The sequence below is a fragment of the Mugil cephalus genome, chromosome 7, assembly GCF_022458985.1.
Source record: "Mugil cephalus isolate CIBA_MC_2020 chromosome 7, CIBA_Mcephalus_1.1, whole genome shotgun sequence".
In the NCBI taxonomy this organism is placed as follows: Eukaryota; Metazoa; Chordata; class Actinopteri; order Mugiliformes; family Mugilidae; genus Mugil; species Mugil cephalus.
Window position 1 is genome coordinate 9,691,540 of NC_061776.1, and position 21,659 is coordinate 9,713,198.

The following is a 21,659-nucleotide window of genomic DNA, read 5'->3' on the forward strand; positions in this document are numbered from 1 at the left end:
TTCTAGCTTATCCAGCACTATTGCCGGGGTCTCATCATTTCCTGAGCTACTGCTGGTCCCAGCGGACTTGAGTGGAAGTGTCAGTCACTGGAAAACTTTACTGGGGGAGAGAAGAGACTACTTCCTCATTTTCAGCGAGTGTTGCCAATGCCCAGGTGCTCTTTTCAGGTGCTACAGTATGCAGTTTGTCTGAGTGAGAGAGAAAGGTCTGTGTCTGGCTTTCCTATCATCTCTGGCTGCTCTTTGCCTCAGTGTCAGCAGACTGAGCCTTCCTTCCTGTCAGTCTGCCGGAGCTGATGATGAATTATAAAAGGGCCTGCTCTCCTGGAGAATACAGATGTTTCCTCACACACACACACACACACACACACACACACACACACATACATATACCTCCACTCTACACAGTGAAAATCTTTATCGTGCTTGCGATACAGTTCGATGGGAAATGAGCATGTATTATGCAAACTGGATGAGAAAACAGGGGCTAATTAACTTGAATGGAAACACGTTTGGCTTCTCGAGCTTTTCATCTCGGAGAGGGCTTCTGTCTGCGATATTTCTTTGACTGCTGATCTCCATATGCATGTTTTTAAATGCAGTGTGGAAAGCTCTTAATGACTGTAGGACAATTATAGAAGTCATAATAATCCAGCCGCAACTCTTTCAGAGTTGACTGCTCCCGTTAACCCTTTAAGAGATAAAAACATCCATCTGCGCATGAAAAACTTCGAATGACCGTAACTCATCGATCGACAAGGTTCAAAGTGTGGCTGAACACTGGGAAGTTACGCTTTCTGGGGGGGAAAAAAACAGCGGTAATGATAATGCTAATGGTGAGGTTCGATGCCTTTCCGATCCGATACTGAGTAAAACTCAGGCTGGTATCACGGATGCCGATACGTTGTGCAAATATACCGTAATGTTTCCTAAAAAAAAGAAGTGTATTTCAAATCATAGCTTCATAAAGAATAAAAGACATCAGAGTAATTTATTTATTTAAACTTGGAAGTGTATTGATGTTTGAGGCCTCATTTATTATAGAGCTGAACTAATACAACTGAAAAAGCAAACAAAGGACAGTCATACAAATTAAGTGAAAATGCTATTTCAAACACTAAAAAAAAAGAAGTAAAATAATAAGTCCATTAAAATAAATTATCATTTAACTATAAAGAACTACTTCTTCTGTCCTCCTCGTCATAAATGCCTAATATTCTCTGTTGTGGTTTAACTTGAGGTGTTTTATAAGGTTCACAAGGTTGTGTTGCCACAACTCAATAGTTTAGTTACTTTCCACTGTGTTCCTACTTCACCTCGATTGACTGAAGTATCAAAAGTATCGATATTTTGATTTGAGAATCAATTTTAGAGCTGAAAGACTTGGTATCAGAAGTTTTCCAGGAAGAGAGAGAGTTGTTTGGAGGAATTTGTTGGTAAAAACAAAGTTAGTAATACTCTTGAGATGGAGGTCTTCCAGACAAAAGCACAACTTCCCAGTGTCCAGCCACACTTTGTACTCCGTCAACAGCGCAAAACCATTGTGAGTTACACTCATTCAAATAGGGGTTTTAAAGGGTTAAATCACTTTGTATTCTTTTCTTTTCTGGTGGACCGAAGGCTCTCAGGAGAGCGTCCACTCTTGACAGACGGGTTAGTTCTGAAGGGTTTGACTCGTCGGCCAGCGCAAGTCAGCGTGGCAGGTGCTGTGGGCCGACGTGCGCACACACAGACCGGGCGGCCGCTGCCTGATTGGTATGCCACCTCTTCCCGAAGTAAGAGCAAACCGAGGGTTGTTTTAATTGAGACACTGAGGAAGAGAGGCGATGCACTAATAAACAGGTAATTATGCAACTCCCAGCTCCGCCAAAGCAGATTGTGAATCCATTAAGGCCTCTTCGCGAAAACGCCTCTTTCTTTTTTCTCCTCCACTGATTTTTTTTTTTTCTCTTTCTGTCTTTCTAAAGTGGTACGCGAAATCCCCACGCATGCAGCCCTGGCGCGTGGGAGTGAGGCTCTCGACGCAAAATTCATAACAATTAACCATCAATCAGACTTAACCTCTGGGGTCACGGTAAGTGCTCCTCGCTTCGCGAATCCGCCGTCCAGATTAACAGTGACAAAATGTGTCTGTACATGTCGGCTAATCCATTTATTTATTCAGCTTTCTCACAGTCTGGCTGATTAATCGCTCCCACACCACCGATGGAAGGAACTAGACAGAGAGAAAGTGTGCCGCTCTGCTCTGCTCTGCTTTGCTCTGCTAGCTCAGAGGTGCGGAAGAGTGTTTGTGTGTTTGTGTGTGTGTGTGTGCACTGAGCAGCACCAGATTCCTCCCCGAACACACACACCTGACTGAGCATCAAAGAGTAGTTTGCAGGAGCGTATGTAAACAGCAACAGGGATGTTCAGAGAGGTAGTCGTCAACACCTGCACTCATCCGTCCGCCCAAACAAACAGGCAACCTTTAAATTCTCACCACCCACGCATTCCGATCCAGACAGCCGTGCAATTTTTTGAAAAAAGTTTTATTCTTACCTTGGGTGGCGATGTAGTGATTTGGCCTGTGGTAGCCCTGAAAGAAGAAAAAAATAAAGGCGTGAGTATGAGAGTGACTTTACTTCCCTCCTGCCTTCAGCGCCAGCTGTTTATGAGGTTACCCGTGTCTTAAAATGCACTGTCTTTGATACTGAGTCCGTTTTTTTCCCCGACACCGGAGGTTCGTCTTTTGCATGGAAACTCAATTTATTTCTACGATAAACTTACATACATCAGTGAACAGATCATATTTACACCGTGTAGAATCTTTTCATTTTCGGCGGATAATGTGAACTCCACCTTAAGAGGGGCTGTTTGAGAAGCACGCGTGATTCTCTGCGTATAGTGTGTTTGTTTACCAGCTGCATTCTACTCTCTTCTTTTGTTTCAACATCTGACCGACTGGGAAAAAAAGAAAAAAAAAAGAAAAAGAAAAGACGAGCGACTCAAAGCGAATAAAAGATGCCGCTCGACGCGGGATGCAAAAACCCTCCTCATCACACTCACTACGCTACATGCAGCACACCTCTGCAGCAAGCAGCCAAAGTGATGATAATCCCCAAGATACAACTAACAGCACTGATCTTCACAACGGGCCCCCAGTCTCACGGATTACTCTAATCCCTTCAAGTTTTATTTGTCCAATTCCTTGTCCTCTCCCGTGAGATATGAGCCAGGAAACAAAACATTAGGACTTAAAGGCTCTTCCTCTTGCCCAGCCTCCTTGATTACCCCCCCTCCTCCTCTTTCTCCCCCCGCTGCTCTGCTTATCTCACTCATATTCAATTTAACTTAGACTGTGATTAACGCTCCTCCAATGAAGGCAGAAAGAACACAAAGGATATTTTTTCCCCCCTCACTCTCTCCCTCATCCACAGGGCTCCTCCAGCTATTCAACTGTCCTCCATTTTTAATGACTTCTTTATCTCTCGGACTAAGGAGGAGATTTGTTTGTGCTTTCATGTATGTGCTGTCAAGTAAAGTGGGGGCCCAGTACGCCGTCGGATTAGAGAGGGAGAGGCAGAAAGAAAGGAAAGGAAGGGCCCTGACAGTGACTGTCAGGTGAGTAGAGCTGACTGGAAACGGGCTCGCCCGCTTTTTTGTGTTGCATTAGGTAAAGAAGAGTGTTTCTAATGATCAACACAAAGAGATATATACAAAGAATGTCAGCGCTGGGATTATTAATTCAAAAGGCTGTGTTTCCAGGGATGTGTAAATTACGGAAGAGGAATTAAACATGTGCTCTGCTCTTTGTATTTTGTTCCATTGCTTATTACAGTGATCATTTACATTCATTCTTTCCAGTAAGAGTTGAGTGTGGAATATCTAATATATGCAGCATGGCTTGTTTTCGCCCCTGGGCACGAACTGGTATTTTCAATTTGAATATCATTAAATAGCCTACTTTTGCAAATCTGAGTTCCCAGCCCCATCACCTGGAAAATATGTTTATATACTACTTAGCTGCTTTGCCAAATGCATTTTTGGAGTGAACGTACTGTCTCCATTCTGTTCTCTGGCAATGTTTTTTTTTTCCTTCTTCTCTAAACTATAACAACAGTGTGCCAGATTATTAAGTTTGTTCATAAAAGGCAAAGTAAGACACTGCCTTGAGGCCATAGACCCTAAGGGACCTCAAACACTCCAGATTGCCTGTGCCAGTTGGTTTGAGTAATTTGAATTTAATACAAATTTCATTACCAAGCAGAAACAAAAGTCAATTTCAGATGAAATTTTAAGGGCTTTAAAGTGAATTTACAATTTGAGTCATGTGCCTCCTTATTATCCTTTTACTTAGAGGTCGGGAGAAAAAAAAAAAAAAGTCTTTTATGAACTCTCCATGACAGAATACCTTTTCAGGCTTTCAAAAATCCTTCAAATGGAACTGAATGTGGAGAAAAAAATAAAATAAATCATGACTTGAACACTTCAAATCTGAGTTCCAGCCTGGGACAAGAGGGTTCATCGATTCGTTTAAGGTGATCACAAGATGTGGTTGAACGGTGCTGCGTGCTAAAATTTACACACTGTTACTCCTCAGTAAAACTGTGTTTAAATACACAGTGTGTTTAAATGTGCACATGCGGTGTGTTTTCATTTTAGGCTTCAAAAGCGTTTAGTTAGGGTTAGAAATAGAGGTTTTGGTTAAACATTTCTTCTATTATGCCTCGGGTCAGAAATCTATGAAATAGTATAAGGGTTACCCATGAGAAAAAAAAAATTACAGGTGGTAGATTTTTTTTTTCCATCATGCACTTTAAAGGAAAGAAGTCAAAATTTTGAGAAAAAAATGAAACACGATGAAACAAAAACGAAAAAAATAAAATAAAAAAATACTTCCTCTAAATTTTTCCCCTCATGGGTGGCCCCAATACTGTTCCGTAGAAAACGAAAGTATTCAACGCTGACAGTGAGTTTTCAGGAATCCAGTTCGTAGTTATGTTTTGTGGCTAAATTGATAAGATTTTCATCGGGGACGCAGGATTGCGAGCACCTGACTGGATTTTCCGCGCACGCCTGCAAATGTATTAAACCCCTGCATCACTTCGATGCACAATACAGCCTCAGCAAACACAGACCATTACACTCCGTTTCCTCGGCTCCTAAATGCTTATCAAAATACTCAATCAGCCGCAGAGAGGAGGAAACATACCCGAATGGCTCGGCTTGCTCGTACATGAGTCAAAATAATCGGCAGTATAATAGAGTACAACAACAAACACTGTGGGAAATGTTCTACACATAAGAGTTTATTGGGCAGGACAAGCTTTTAGATGGGTTAAAAAGCTTTCTGAAGAGCAAAAACATCATTACCCATCTGCCTGCATTTCTACTAAGTACTTTTCCAATGAAGCTGGCAGAGCAGTGGAAATCCTTTTCAATCAGGGCCCTCTTTAATATGCGTGTATCCTTATCTTATAATGGGACCCTCTCTATTGCGAGAGTCTTCTCTGCAGCACCCCTTTTCCCAGCATAATGGGCCATAAACTGAATAGTGGGAAAGGTAAATAATTTAAGCCTCCTGCATTTGCAGTGGCACACCTTGCATTATGAATTTATGTTTGAAGGCGTAACAAGAGATTACAAATTACCACATTACAGGGGCGGGGGCGGGGGAGAGGGGGTGAAAAAAAAAAAAGAGGATAGGAGACGGAGTGAGGGTTCTCTCCAGAGCAGAAAACCACTTAGGGAGCCGGGTACATCACCAGCCCATTACACATGAAGCGGAAGCAGCTGCTCAAAGAGGCCAGCGAGCTGCTGTGATTCGTCACATCCAGCTACCAACACTACTATTAACAGCAAATCAGGTCAGATCAGGAGACTCCAAGCAGTGTGCGCTAAGTGAGTTAGATTTGTTTTCAACAGGAGCTGTGTCTCAAGCCACTTTTTAATGACTTTTACTTACTGTAAAGGTTTTGCTAAGTCACCTCGGTGCATGTTAAAGCTGAGCTGCAAGTGCTTTTGCCTGTGGTTATAAGTGTTGCTAAACACACTGGCTGTAGTTTGATCCGCCGGCGCGTCCTTGAGAGTTTTTCGGCGTCTAACATGAGAGAAGTAGGAAACCGCCTTATGTGTCTATAAAGCGGAGAGACGATCAAACGCAGTCCTTTAAACTTTCGAATCTGTCATCTTCAGACGGAAGAGCGACAATTTCAACTTGTTTGTTCAAAAGTTAAAAATGATCTACATTTCCTGACCACCAATGCCCTGAAATAGTTTGAATGAGGATTTTCCCCATGGAAAAGCAAAAGTGGCGGGAGACAGACTTTCTTACTGCGCTGGAAAAGATCTCACAAAGGACAGTGGGGTGGATGGACAAGCATATGAATGAGCTAATGTTTAAATTACAAATCACAGTTTGCATGTACTTCTGCAAACAGAAGTTAATGCATTTCACACTATAAGTTCCCTTGCTCTGATCCAGTAGCTTCACTGATCTGTAAAATCGTCTGCACACTGATCAGTCATAACATTATGACCACTGACGGGAGAAATAAACAACATTGATCAACTTGTGACAACACAATGTTCCACTGAGAAACTTTTGGATCTCATATTCATGTGGATGTTACTTAGACACCCACTTAGACCAGACCAGAATACCCCATCCCATAGCAATGACACTCCTTGATGGCTGTAACAGCCATCCCCAGCATGATGCAGCCTGAGACAGACATTGAGTTTAGCCTCCTGAGACTCGAGCTTTTGTTTGGTCTGTATTTTTAATTTCTGGAACCTAAGATGTAAAAAAAAACTAATTATCATGTTTGAACAAGAAGTAGTAGTTTTTGAAAAAAAACAACAACAAAAAAAACTAATGTCCTCATATGTGGACACTGGGATTATTTCAAAATTTTTATTACAATAAAGTCAACCAATGTGTAACAAAATATAAAAATGTTTATTTTAATACCTGCACATGGCTGTGCAAAACCAGAATTGCGAACACTGAAGTTGCACTTGCTAACTAACGACATTGTAGTTTGTTGCTACTGACAAAATTTGTTACATTTAAGCCCTTAATGTCCCTCAGAGAAAAACGCAGGGTCACAGGAGGTTAAGTCACCAATGTGTAATTGAAAATTGGAAACAATGAAATCTCAGTGTCCTCAAACGAGTACTTGGGAGCATATCAAACTAGAAAGTTAATAAGCATAAACAAACAAGTGCATTGACCCTCTCGCTACTAGTACACGGCAGACAGAAGTGTCTGCTTATGAGGAAAGCAAGTCTACATGAAGCAGAATAAACTGTCACAAACCTAAAATACAATGTCCCCATATGTGGACGCTGGGTGTCAGGAGGTTAGGAACATCTCAAAAAACAGCACAAGGTGTTGACCTGGCCTCCAAATTCACTAGATCCCAAGAATCTGTGTGATGATCCACAGAGGCCCCTCCCCTAAATCCATAGGACCCAAAGGCCCCCCACTAACAACATCTTGTCTCCAGACACCACAGGACATCCTCAGAAGGCCCATGTCCGTTCGCTGATGACTCACAACTCTTCTGGAGGAACAAGGGCAACCTACACAATATTAGGAAGGTGTTGAAGATAAAAAAAAAAAATATGTAGCAGTGTTATAAGGACCATTTTTATAGCCATGCTAATAACTAACGTTATCTATGCATGTGTTTTTCTGTTTGTAATGCTCAATGCGATGTTTTGTATTCAGTGTATTCCTCCAGCTGTATTTTTTTTTTAACGAATGTTCAAAGCAAAGAGCAAAACTATAACCCCAGCTTCCCTTGCGAGCTGGTTTGCTATTTTTCTCTCCCAGCGCTGTCAGCCTCTGATCTTTATTGCTCTTAATATATCCAATGAACAGGGTACCACAGCAGAGCCTTCTAAAGTTGAATATAAAGGCAAAGTGTATGTGTGGCTGTTTCTGCGTGTGCGTGATGGACAGGCGGTACGGGCCGCACTGTCCCTCAGGCTCCCCGGCGACGGCGGCACCAGCGCCCTCTCCCTCCCCGAGAGGAAGCGCAGTGACCTTTGCGTTGGTGGCGCTGGCTGGTGTGTGTACTTACATCAACGTAATTTGCATTAATGTAATCGGAGCTCTGTTCCCCCTCCAGGGCCTGCAGCCTGACACGGGAGTGATCATCTGGAAGAGAGGCAGAGAGGAAGAAACCAGTGTTGAATTAATCATATTAACGAGGGCACCAAGAGAAGAAAAGGGGTAGAGGGACATGGAGACAGACAAACCAAAAAAAAAAAAATAAGAAATTAGAAGAGACAAAGACAAAGGGTGGAGAAGGACTGAAAGCATGACCAGACTGGCATCATGCAAAGGAAAGTCGAGTTGTAGAAATGCAACATGGTCGACAGACAGCTGTTGTCATGTAACTGAGCATCATGGTTAAATATGGACACCGTGTCCCCACTGCCTTACATCTTGTTTTTGTTTAATTAATACTACACTCTGCTCTACCTGCTCCAGTTTCCAGGAAATGTTAGATTATACAACTTGCTTTCTTTTTTTTTTTTAGCTCACAATTTTTTTTTTTTACAACTCAGTTTTTACGGAGTGGTTGGCATGGCAACTGCTGGTCGCCATTATGTCAAATCCTGATTCTATAGCATCAAATAACTGAAACTTATCCAAACTATTGACACTTGAACATGCACCAACATTATATTAACTACTTAAAATGACAGAAATTCTAAATAATAATGACGTGTATTTTAGTGTTTTAATTTGGCCCAAATCCCATCCGCTAACATAGAAGGGGTGGAGCTTATGACCTGTACTGCAGCCCATCACCAGGGGGAGCTCTACTTGCTTTGGCTTCACTTTTAAGGAGCTGTTCCGTCGTCCATATTTATACTGTCTATTACGGCTGGGTGGTATACCGGTTCATACTGAATCCTGGTATTTTTTTTGTTATGATATAAATTTTTAATATACTGGCATATTTGATAACACAGCGTTCACAGCAAACACTGGGAGACACCGTTTCCGACAGTACCATTTTCTATGTAGCGCTTCTAGACACACAATGTGCAACTGCGTCGCTGCGAGGTGTGGTGAAGATGGAAAGTTCTGAAAAATGAAGCGGCAGAACAAGAACTTGCACCACAAATAGGTGCCGTGTCGGTGCTGGCTTTAGGTGTCCCAAAAAATTTCCCCAGTTTTAGCTTTTTATAAATGAGAAAAAAAATGTTACGGTATTATTACGGTACCTGGCCGTGCTGCTATTGACACTGCAGACGTAGCAGATTAAATATGTTTAAGTATGAATAAATACGTCAAAATAAATGAAACCGTAATTGCGCCTGTTTCTTCATTTCATCTTGAAAACATTTAATTGTTTTTTTTCCATATCCAGATTTCTACATCAGCAGGCAGTGCTAACACGGGGCCATGCAAACCTGTTTTACTACTAGTGTGGGGCTATTCTACAATACTTTTGCGGCTGTCACCTTAAAACCTTCATGATGAGAAATTTGAAATTAAAGCAAGTTATGATCAAAAACTTTTATTTTTGTGAGTTATTGACCTTAAGTCCTTAAGCTGTTGTAACATTAATGAGAAGCTGCACTATAAGAACATTAAACAATAATGTGAAACCGAGAAATCTATGAAAATGAAGACAACGTGACTGCCTTGACTTGAAATACTAAAAGAAACTATGGTAATTCTACATCATTTGAATGCTAATGTTACATAATGTACCTTTAAATCGACTTCAATCAGTCAAAGTAGATCTTCAAGGTTTTTCTAAGACAGCAGTGATTAAAGCGGGGGTCAAAATGAACTTTCGAAACTGCAGTAATTAGCAAATTGGCATCACAGCTCGGCTCTAGTACGTATAGGTAACCGGAATTCAATCAAATTCAACATTTTGTAACAGTGCCTAACCCTTCGTGTGATGCGCCATAACCCGCGTGGCTTTATTTCTCATAACTGAAGGGATGAATATACAAGTAGATTGGAAAGGTCAAAGCTGCTGCTGATAATAAAACTCTGTTTGAGCAGCTTAGAGTCATCCAGTCACGAGCCCGGCCAATAAATCAGACAGAAGGACGGGAACGTCACACACAGAAATTTACAAACGTCGAGGAAGAGCTTTGTACACACATGCAATAATATTCCCGTATCGGTTCTTCATGCGGTTCTCATCCTTTTTGGCGGAGTCCCACGGTGCCGACTGTCCCTCAAAAAAGCTCTGAAAAGAGAGGAAACACAGAAACAGAGAAGGGGGTTTGGATGAAATGTGGTGTCATGTGTGAGCACTCCAAACGATAACCAGAGTAAAACCTTTCAGCTAAAATAAAAAATAAATAAAGGAAAGGGAACCGTTGCAATATGAGGGAAGACGCACAGAGAGACACATTCACATCATTATTAGACATAAAACAGAGGGAGGATGGTGGATCCTGGGGAGCTGTGTCAAACAGCCATTAGGGCGGAGGCAACGGGTGTCACACTCAAACCTCTCCCCCCGCGCCGCTCTGCCGGGCTGCCTGTCTGCCTCGTCTGAAGGACTCAATCAGGTTGTCGCGGAGGGGGGAGAAAAAAAAAAATAAAAAAAATAAAGCCCGCTTGTCGTCTACAGATCAAAACCGCTCCCGCTCAGATTACCCTCATGAAATATTTATCATCTCTCGCTGGGGAGATTTCCATTCTGATGGCACACCAGGCACAATTAAGCCAAATTATGAAAATACATCTCCACTGCCAGTCCGCCGCTGTTCAGCAGGGGCGGGGCGGGGCTGGCTCCGAGCAGGCTAGACGAAACTGGACGAAAACATGTTTTTTTTTTTTTTGTGATACTAAGCTAATGCACATTGGAAAAGTCAGCTAATACATTACGGGCACCGGCCATCTGCAAAATAAAGAACCGAGAACGCTTAACGGCGGTTGGAGATTATTTGAGAGTTCCTTTTAGCGTGGAGCGGGGAGCATTGTCTTCAATCATCACTGCTTTAGGACTTGATGGTTCCATTCATCTCGGCGCTATGGCAGGCAGCAGGCCGTTTGTCTGGCACGTAAAGGCCTTTCAGACACCACACAAGGACATATCCCTGCATGGAGTCCTAAGGATTAGTGATTTCACTGAGAAACAGCTTTAATATGCTAAAAATATGTCCCATCCTTCCAGAGAAGATGGAGGCATGTCTCGGAGATGGATTGCACGGGCCTCTCCTCCCGTGGCAGTACGTCTTGAGCAAATGCACAGGCCAATGTCATTCCTTCTCTCACTGTCACTCTGAAGGATACAGGCCTAATATCAAGCGTCTGAAAACAAATCATCCTCGAGCCGAAAGGCGTTACCTGGAAACTTTTAAATAGCTCTCTCTTAAAGTGAGTGACTGCTGTATAGTCGTTTTCCTTTAAGCTGTTTGGATCTGGGACGTGGACGGTGATGAAGATCAAAGTGTTTGAGATTTCAATTTAAAGGCTGATAAGGGGAATGAGTGGCTACCTGGGCTAACTTCACCAGACACACAGTGGAAGACCTGTAAAAAGTATTTAGCAGCAAAGGCGTATGATGCATTTTACTTCAGTGCAGCTGCAGGCAGTTTTTAACACCGCTTTTAAATTACTCCCACTGGCACAACTCCAACTTGGTATGTTTTTTTAATTACAGGCTACCTGCTGCACCCGGGTCCCAGCACGGTTTCGTCTACTGTTTCCGTTTGAACCACTTAACTGTAAAAAAAAAAAAAACCCACAGCACTTCCCTCTGCATACGGTCACTATGGGGAAAACCTACATGAAGGCGACACACAGAACACACCAGGGCAAAAAAGTAAAACGGAGAAATCAAAATGAATGGTGACAAACGGAAGCGGGAATGGTTTGGTGATTTCGCTTCTGCACTCATTAATCATTCGAGGAAAAGGGAGACCCGTTCAAACGGGCCCGTGTTCATTTGTGGCCGGAGCTTGAGGAATTTCTCACAGTAGGCTAGATGCAACAACGACATCACCGCTCGCTCACACACACACACACACACACACACATACAAACACACGGAAAACAAGTGAAACACGATGACAACATGGCAGCTTTGAACCTTGTTTTCTCGCTGATCCCGTTTGATCACTGAACCCCGGTGTCGACGTGCAGGAGACTTTGGACATGCAAATGCTAGTATCACACACGGCTTTATGAAGCTTTTTCAAAGTATACAACATGGTTTTGCAAAGTGTTAAGTGTTGTACAGGGTCCTTTCTTATGGCATTATCCTGTTTCCAATAATGGTTCGTGTCAGATATTAAGGGTTACATTTTCCAAATTATTGCAAATGACTTACAAATATCAGAATTAAATTGTGGGGCGTGGCTAAACGAAGCCAAAACAAAGGCAACTGGGCTTGTTTTTTCTTGGAGATGTGACACCGCTCATAAAAGTGGCTTCTCCAGGTCTTTTAGGGACACCTATGTGTGTGCTGATGATCCAATACTCACCTGCAATTAGAAAAAACTTGCTACAGCACTGAAGAAGCCGCTTGGATAAGTGGCGAAACATCCTCAAAAAGAAAAAGTAAAGTCGCCTTTGTCTTAGCTTAGTTTTTAAGATATTCCACGACCTTGACTTCTGAGAATCTTTACAGGTGAGTTATATTCACGGAGGAGCCAACTCACTGTCAAACACTTTGGCAACTTTGCACAGCTTCTGTTGGTGAATGCCCTTTTCAGACTAAATCATAAATGTGTCATGTTTTAATCCCCAAGGGCCTTAAAAACAGCCGACAAGGTTTCTGATAATCATCTACAAGTCTATAAAAAAAATAAATAATTAAAAAAAAAAAAAAAAAACAACTCACAAATAACCAAAAGTGTTCGCTTACCTCGTTTATCTGATCCAAAGTTAACGTACAGAATAAAAAAAGAAGCATGGGTCAGAGAGAGATACAGCACAGCGTCAAGTCAACAGGCTCATAGGTGCACTAGGCTCCAATCTCATCATCAGGAATAAAAAGGGCATTAACCTTAAGACAGACTCATATAGAAAAGACAGCAGTGGAACACAACATACGAATGAGTCGCTCTAGCCAAGTGAGAATGAGCTCCGTTTGAGAAAATCACAGGTCTTTCTTTTTTGGTATTATTTGCAACAGGCTGTGGGAGAACAGGGTAGAAGGGACGGCCGGCCAGTTGTTTGTTTGTTTGATTGACTGTTATGCATCTGTGCAATCTGGCCGCGTGCACCCAAAACACCTTTATCCATAATGAATTAGGCCCAGGGCGCACCCCGAGGCACTCCAACCTCTCAATGATCTGATGCTGCAGGTAGCAATGGGAGGCAGCATTATTTCATTCTGCAGTCATGAGGTGGGGGCGGTGGGTAGGTGGGGGTGGGGGGTGGGGGGTTTAATTACTGATAAATCTGGCCCACACATAGCAGAACGAAGCAGGGCGGGAGGTGAAGTGGGGGGAAAGGAAAGCCAGGAAGAAACATGGGAGATGTAGATAAGAAAATTGCAGAAAAAAAACTAAAACAAAACAAATGAGCTAAGCTGGAGATGAGAAGAAAGATGAGATGCTAGAGTTTAGGGGAAGGTAGGTTTGAAAAAAAAAAAAGCAGTAGAAAGTGATACAGAGGATTTATAAAGTATAGCTTGAAGTCAGTTCTTTTACAACATGGCATATCAGGGTGAGATGAGGCCAGCTAGTGAGGTGCTGAGGGACAGCGAGGAGGCTGGAGCGCCGCCAAAACCTGCCAGCCTCTCGCACTAATGAGAGGAAATTAGAGTGATGGTCTTCTGGAGGGGGGTGGGATCTTTTGTTTTGGTGTCAGTGAGAGTCGTAGCATCAGATTAGAGTCTTAAGAGAGCAGCGGGCTGCCATCACCGGCGCCTAATCGGACCAGAGTCAGGTGAAGGAGGGGGCGCGTTGGCCTGCGAGAGACGGCGGCGTTTAGCACGGACACACACTCACGAGATGCTCAAAAAAAAAAGTGCGAACAACGAGGAGCAGATGAACAACAAAACGAATCACACCGTAAACACACCGAGACTGGGCGCATTAACAATTTATCATAAAAGTGCATCTGGGGAGAAACAAAACACTTCTGCTGCGCGGTGCAAAAACACAGAGAGACACAGAAACACAGCAAAGAGACAACCGGGCTGTACACCATGACACAGATGAAGCCTCGGGTTAGACTGATAAATACTTCCATTGAAGGATCACAGAGGAAATGTTGCCAGTCCACCACCGGGCTTAATTTGCGGTGTGAGGTGGAGGGGGGGTAATGACAGCTACCTCGTACTCCTCCTTGAAGCCGTAGCCCTCGGCGCACTTCATCTGCGTGATGTGCTGGAGGAGGTCGGCCACGCGGATCGCGGGGTGAAGCTGACCCGTCTGGTACGGCACGTCCACGGGCTCGCGCTTCCTCAGGGAGTGGGTGTGGGACTGCACCAGGCTGCTGGTGTCGCTTCCCATGTTCTGACTCTCATCTGCGCGGACAAAAAAACAGGGACAGGCCAGAGCGGGTCAGGGCGGAAAAAGCAGGACTCGAACGTTGCATGATTTAACAGGAGATTGTTGCAAGATACATTCGGGTGACATAATGCTTGAAGCAGTAAATGGCCGCGGTGTGTTATTAGCTCACCGATGTTTTAAAGGTGAGGTAATTAGCTTAGACTTTGGCACTCTTCAAACAAAAGTTCATATCTCACAACTGTTCTCATTAACAGATGGCCCATTTTCTCATTTACTGGTAAGCATTATGTCACCAACCCTCCAGATTGACAAACAACTCTCAACTAGTAATCTGTTTGTTATGGATGGTCACAACAACACAACATCATTGAGTAATAGGATGAGTCATGTGGTGGGAAGGTTCAGGTCCATCTGTCTCAGTGTGGCTGGAAAATCCTGTACTGTATAGCCATTTAAATGCAAGAAACACACTTACAGTACAAGCATGTAATATGGCTGCAGGACAAAATAAATATATCCTCAACTGTGAGAAATAGTACAGATCAAAACATTAAAAATTCTCATGAAGATGCTGTAAAAACACTTTTTTCTTGTCTTTTTTTTTTGTCTTTTTCTTTCTTTGTTACTGGCGGTACAGTACGCTGGATTCGGGCTCTAGCTCATTACTGAGAGTCAGACTCCATTCCAGCTCTTTCATACTGTAATCCAGTCAGTGGCAGACATGAGGCACAGATGCTGTGGGGAGCCAGCGGACGATGGAGGGTGTCCAGAAACATGGAGGAGGAGGAGGAGGAGGAGGAAGAGGAGGAGGAAGAGGAGGAGGAGGAGGATGTGAGGGGGTGCGGCGGGCCACAGTGAGCATGTCGCAGCAGGCACCGTCGGAAGCATCACACAGACACAGCGTGGATTCGACCCCCGCCACCCGTACCTCCCCCAAAAATATTAAACGACAGATATTAAACCTAAAAGGAAAGAAAAAAAAAAGAAAAGAATAAAGAAGAACCCAGGAGGGAAGCGGAGATGGGAGGAGAATGCATGGAGGTGATGCTGCCATGGGGCACTGTATGTACTTTGACCATGCTAAGCTAATGGTGGCTTGGTGGCACGGTGCGGAAGGGTGGTGAGATGCTAACATGTCCACGTGTCATGCAATAAAATGTCGTAATGTCAGAAGCAGCCTCTCCCTGTCGGCTCGCTTTCTGAGTAATCACCGCCTCCTTCCCCCAACCCAGGGCCCAGTTGGGAAAACTTACCATTAATGGGCACTTTTTAGATAGCAGATACATAAGAGGTTACGTATGTAAAGAGAAAGAGAGGAGAAGAGACAGGAGAGAGGGGATAAGCAACAATACAGCATGAGAACCTGTTACAGTATTTTTTTTATTATTTTTTTTTTTTTAGTGCTACACTATAGGGCAAGATCACATGCCTTCTCAGTTCAAACTGCCTACGTAGAAAGCCTAGTCAAGGGGGATGTTGAGTGAATGGATGGGGCAATTTCAACAGTGCAAGACAAAAATAATAATAATAAAAAAAAGAGAACGAAACAAGGAAGTCATGGATTTCAAGGGAGAAAATAATGATGAAATACTGGTCGTCTCTGGAACAAGGCGTAATTGTTTCAGATGTGCGACTCGTTTTAACGACGCCAATTATTTTTTGAGTATTCTGACATTTTGAACTTCTTTCTCTAATTGCTGTAATTATATTTGCATGTGTCGGCGCCGACACCTGTACTTATGCCTTTTTTTTTTTTTTTTACTTTTTATTCAAAATTTTATATATATATATTTTTCTTTCTGGGGGGGGTGGGTAGGGGGGGCGCGTGCAGTGAAATCGAAAAAACCCTACCAGCCCTCTGTGATCTAATCAGTTTTGATCATTAACCTCAGCTGATGAGACAATGCTGTGACTGAACGTGTCACAACCCGAAGCATGTAACCTTTTCTGGCTGCTGTAATTTCATGTTAATTGTTTCTTGCTTCATTAAATGTGGAACTAACATAAGCAGCTGTCACTGGCGTGCTGATGAAAGACGCCGCTTTAAGTTGCGCGTACGCGGGGAAGGAGCGCACCCCTAGCTTTTGCGAGATTGGTCGTGTACTTGTAAGAAGTGCTGTTGTGGCTGCGCGTTTCGCCTTTCTTCTTGGCCTTGAGTATTTTAATTATCGCAGTCCTATTGCCCCACTTTGTAGCTACGTTACGCGCTCGACTGGTGGAGAACGAGATGCTGCACTTTGGGGCTGTTCTGCATACTCCACAAAGGCCGGCAATAATTAACTTGAAGAACATTTTTTTATATATATATTTTTCTATTTTGTGACGGAACAAGATGAATAAACACGGGCAAAAAACAAAACAAGAACAAGTAGGTCGATAGCAGTTAGCCAAAGGCAGGGGGAGCGACATTAAAAAGAATAATAGAAAAGGTTGTTGTTTTGGAGGGAGGGAGGGGAGTTAAATGCGTAGAGAGGAGAGAGGGGAGGGAGGGGAGGGCAGTACAGCTAATGGTAGACTTTAGATGTTGAGACCGAACGCATCCTGTTTTTGGATATTTTTTTTTTTTTTTTGATGATGGGGGCTAAGAGAGAGTTTTTTTTTTTCTGTCTCCCTCTCATCTGTTGTGTCTGCTGCTGTGGCTTCAGCATGCTGTAACCTACAGGTTGCCCCCATCCCTGCGTTGCCCCGCCCCCCACTTAGACACTCCCCCCACATCCAGTCCACATGTCTGTCCATGCATATGAGAGGTCAAACACGTATGTGACATCACACGCACGACACGCAATGCGGATGGGATGGAGTGAAGCCAGCCTCAGCCCAGGAGAGACCCCTCGTTGGGGGAGGAGGGGGGGAGGGAGAGGGGAGGTAGAAGGAGGGATGGGAGGAGGAGAGGGGAGAAGCAGCAGGCAGGTATGAAGGTGAGGAAGCCATCTTTAGTAAAAGAGCCAACCAAAAATGAAAAATAAAAATCTGTGCTTTTTTTTCTTTTTTTTTTTCTTGTTGTTGCCTCACAGTTAAGTCTTCAAACAGTCATCTTATGAACGTACGTTTCTTTAGCATAGAGGTAAGAATAAAATCAACAGCAATGGGAAAAGAAAACGTGTCTCACCTAAGATAGCGGTTGGCACGAAAGGATCTGCTCAAACCCCCCAAACAAGTGCAGGAGTTGGAGGAGGAAAGAGAGTCGCGGTGAATAAAAGAAGCCAAGATATTCAACAAAAAAAAAAACAACATTAACAAAAAAATAACGGACAGTTCTTTCGTTTCCTGCCAAGTGACAAGAAATGGATCATATTTTCCAGAAAAGCTAATTATACAGTAAGTTTAGTTGATTATAAATCCAGCTATCCCTTTACTCCATCTAATCACTGAGCTGTGATCTGATTACATAAGACACATAATTATGGATATTATTTGGTGGAAGCTGAAGTCATAATTGAACAGCTAAAATCCATCTCTGCAAAGTGATATAAAACAGAAACCAGAAATGTAGCCGGGTGTAAACCCATCTCATTTATCTGCCTTCTCATTTGTGAAATCGTTTTCTAATTTTTAAAGCCCACATCAGCTCCGTTAGGCAAATCCAGCGCCGTCTGTAATTCACATAAAAAAAGACGTCTCGCCAAGAAAATAAAACTAATGAATGCTTGTTCGAAACTGTTGTGCTTGTCTCTAATTTATTGTGACACTTTAAATTCTGCTCGCTGTTTGCTTCGACTCTATCGTAAGCACTTCTCTGTTTGCATACAGGATTAGTGAGAATGTTTACCTGGGTAGTACGAGTTGGTGGGGATGGACGTAGAGAGAGTGTTGGCTTTGGGCAGTGTGAAGGAAGAGGGCGATGATCCAGCTACAGACGGGGGAAAAAAAGAAACACAATAAATATTGTTCATATACATACATTCACATACAAACCTTGCAATAGCTACGTTTACATAGGCAAAATTTCTTAGAGAGTCCAACTAATCCGCGCACATGGTTCTGCCAAGTGTGTAGAGGTAAATCTGATAGAAATCTAAAAGAAAAATAAGATTATTTTCCCCCAGCATCACTGAACTCATACGATAGAAGATGACGAAGACAGACCCGTGTTTTCACTATGAACTCCTTTCAATTAGTCTTTTCTGATGGAAATAGTTATTCTGTTTTTCCAATTATTAGTAAAACACTTAGGTGCATCTATGTTTCTTTGCTACTTGGTGAACCATTCAAAACATAAATATGTGAGTTAGTGGTGGGGAAAAAATATCGAATATCAGCAATATATTGCGATATTCGATATTAGATTAATATTGTTTTTTGACTCAATTTATCCAATGAATTATCACTGACATCTGAAGTACATATATACAACTTATATTTTAAGCTGCATTTAACATTTCTCAGTGAACTATGTAGAACATTGCAGTATATCGCAATGCCATAATATCGCAATAATGTATCGTATCGTGACTCAAGTATCATGATATCGTGAAGTCCCTGCCGATACGCACCCCTAATGTGAGGTAAAACTTTTTTTTTGTTCTTCTTAGACTAACTAGGCATTCATTGTTGACTTTTCTTAACATCTTTAACATCTTTAAAGTGTCTAAACATCTCTCTGATTTCTCATTTTATTCAAGCATAAAGCTGCCAAAAACGCACACAAAGTAACAAAGACGCCTTGAATAATGAGCAAAGCTACAGCCAAACCACAATATCTAAATATTTGTGATTTGAGTATAACGGTTTCACAAGTCACAGACACACAAATAAAGCAGGAAATGATGCAGAAAACAATACATAAAGGCGTTGTACAGCATCTTCCTGTGAAGTATCTTGATTTCAACTCATTTTCAGGCTCAAGTCTATGAAAGTCTGTGTGCGTCTGTATATTTATAAAACTATTAATAATTCAGCTTTTAATGTTTCTTTCAGAAAAAAAAATGTTTCATGGTCCTCAGACTTAAATGAGATGCTGTGTGAAACTCCAACTGCTTTCATTTCTCAAGTCTGTTAATTTATGAATATTATCATGTGTCCTTACATAGAGGTAGGTCAATAAGAACCGCATTTAAAAAAACAACAAGCACGTGCACTGGTGAGGTGTACTTACATAACAAAACTATTAAAATGTTCATCAGTCGAATGTAAAACGCCAAAGCAAAAAATAAATAAAAATGAAACCTTGAATGTACTGATCAAGAGCAAGACTGTGTGTAACTGACTCTCTTATTTGAAAAGCTTCTGTTACACAGAAGCTTTTCAGTTGTTTCTGCGGCAATATTTCTTCCTCCCGATTCTTAATCAGATGATTTCAGTTTTGTAGAGTGGAGTTACAGCAGGCCATATTTATTTACTATAGTATTTTCTCTCTCAATCCAGAATGTATGCTTTCTATCGGTTTGCAGTTTGTTTTTTTCTTACTTGTGAATTCTGTTCATTTAGATTTTAAATCTGTATATTATTATGTGTTTTTTTTTCTATTTTCAATTTTTCTGTATGCCGTGAGCATCTTTCAAAAATCTGCCCACTTCTTTTTTTTTCTTCAAAAAAAGCAAGAAAACAAAGCACTGTTCTTGGTTCTGAAACAACAGCTACATTTCTTTCAAATAACAGCTAAGCGATAGCCTATAGCGAGCATATCTTGGCTGATAACTGTGTTACCTCTGTTTAAGCGTTGCCTTTCTGTAACACTTAAACGGTGGTGCCAAAACATATACAGTACATAAAGCTATTGTCAAGTACAGCCATACTGCAAATCCGAAAAGTTGATTAGCGCCAAAATAAATAAATAAATAAATAAACAGTGCAAAGTTAAATACAGTCCAAACCTTATTAGATTTTGTCCCATTTTGTGAGGGATTCATCGTTTATTCAGAAATTATTATTATTGCTACTTGATATATTCAAGAAGAATATCTGACAAAAGTACGAATTAACTAGTAGCTTGTAACTAGTATTTTCCTCTGCAATTTAGTAGAGTGGAACTATAAAGTAGCAGAGATGAGAAATGTTCAATTACAGATAAAGTACAGTAAAACTACAGTAACTATTCAAATAAATTGTTTTACTTCCCTCTACTACTATTGCTGTACAACAGTGGCCCTGGAACCAATAGTAAATGCCAGTTGCTCACTGGGTTTCCATCTTGTCCCTGTGTTTCATCAGCAGAGCTGCCATGCCAAGGGGGTTCGGGTTATGCGGGCAGCACGTTGGGCCCTATAATCTGTCAGCCACGATGTTTTCCGCTAAAATGACACGACTGACAGTAATAGTAAGGTCACGGCGCGTGAGAGGGCTTTACGCTGACATGCCGAGCAAGAAGTAATGCATTTAAATCATTTGCACTGGCAGACAGAGGGCCAGATTTGAACAACTACACTAACAGACAGTTAATCAAGGTCAAAGCATCTTTGGGGCTCGGGGCCCTGCAGGGGTGTGGAGACAGAAGCTGCTGTGCAGTTTTAATCTGATGGTTTTGACTGGGATTATAGCAGGTCAAGCCCCGGGTGCAGACTTAGCTGAGCTGTCCGTCAGTGAAGCATTAAGTTTAACCTGGGACAGACAAAATTAATAGGTTATCACACCAGAGAGCATCTAGTGTGTGTTGCATGTTCCTGAGCTCTAATGTTTGCCCGATAAGCTTTTAGGTCTAGGTTTGGGATTTGGAGGCGTCTTGATTATTGATCTAAATACAAAACTCCCTTCAGGCCATCGACGAGCATTTACACAAACACTTCCACAGCTGAACAGCTAAAGAGCAGATATGAGCAACACCATCCTTGCACTAAATTTAGCTTCCTTAATGAAAAAGAAAGAAATAAAGGAATGTGCAAAAAGGGTGGAACGAACCAAGGCGTGCTGACTTACATAAGAGTGAGAACAAAGGTTTTTTTATTTCCTTAAAACTTTGTCCAAAGTCTCGGTTGGAATAAGGCAACTTCAGAAAAACAAAAATCTCTTTCAAACTCCATTTAATACAACTGTATGAGGCAAATGATGGGGGAAAAAAAAGAAAAATGTAACAGCCACGTATCACGTTACTATGATCATAGTATTTTTTTTTTGTTTTATATTGTTTTTTTGAGAAAAGTAAAAACAGATAATTATAATTTTTTTGATTATACCATTATATTCTATTGTATTTTATTGTTTTTTTTTAATTAATATTTTTTTCTTTTCTTTTTTCTTTTACTAGTTGTCTCCAAGAGTGTTCATTTTTTGTTTTTTTTTTCTCT

The 21,659-nt window shown here is 41.9% G+C and overlaps 1 protein-coding gene across 17 annotated transcripts in view; it reads right to left on the bottom strand.

Moving 5' to 3' along the window:
• Nucleotides 1-21,659, bottom strand: part of LOC125010348 (receptor-type tyrosine-protein phosphatase mu-like) — a 156,290-nt gene that overhangs the window by 24,217 nt on the left and 110,414 nt on the right. For 6 of the 17 annotated variants that reach the window (XM_047588908.1, XM_047588917.1, XM_047588916.1 and 3 more), the window contains 8 exons: nucleotides 18,209-18,289; nucleotides 17,549-17,575; nucleotides 15,693-15,704; nucleotides 14,260-14,453; nucleotides 12,843-12,851; nucleotides 10,124-10,211; nucleotides 8,070-8,146; nucleotides 2,539-2,575 (listed from right to left, as the gene is read on the bottom strand). In XM_047588908.1, the coding sequence (XP_047444864.1) occupies nucleotides 2,539-2,575; nucleotides 8,070-8,146; nucleotides 10,124-10,211; nucleotides 12,843-12,851; nucleotides 14,260-14,453; nucleotides 15,693-15,704; nucleotides 17,549-17,575; nucleotides 18,209-18,289 (525 nt within the window). The remainder of the gene's footprint in view (nucleotides 1-2,538; nucleotides 2,576-8,069; nucleotides 8,147-10,123; nucleotides 10,212-12,842; nucleotides 12,852-14,259; nucleotides 14,454-15,692; nucleotides 15,705-17,548; nucleotides 17,576-18,208; nucleotides 18,290-21,659) is intronic. The other 11 variants (XM_047588920.1, XM_047588922.1, XM_047588919.1 and 8 more) reach the window with 5 other exon arrangements.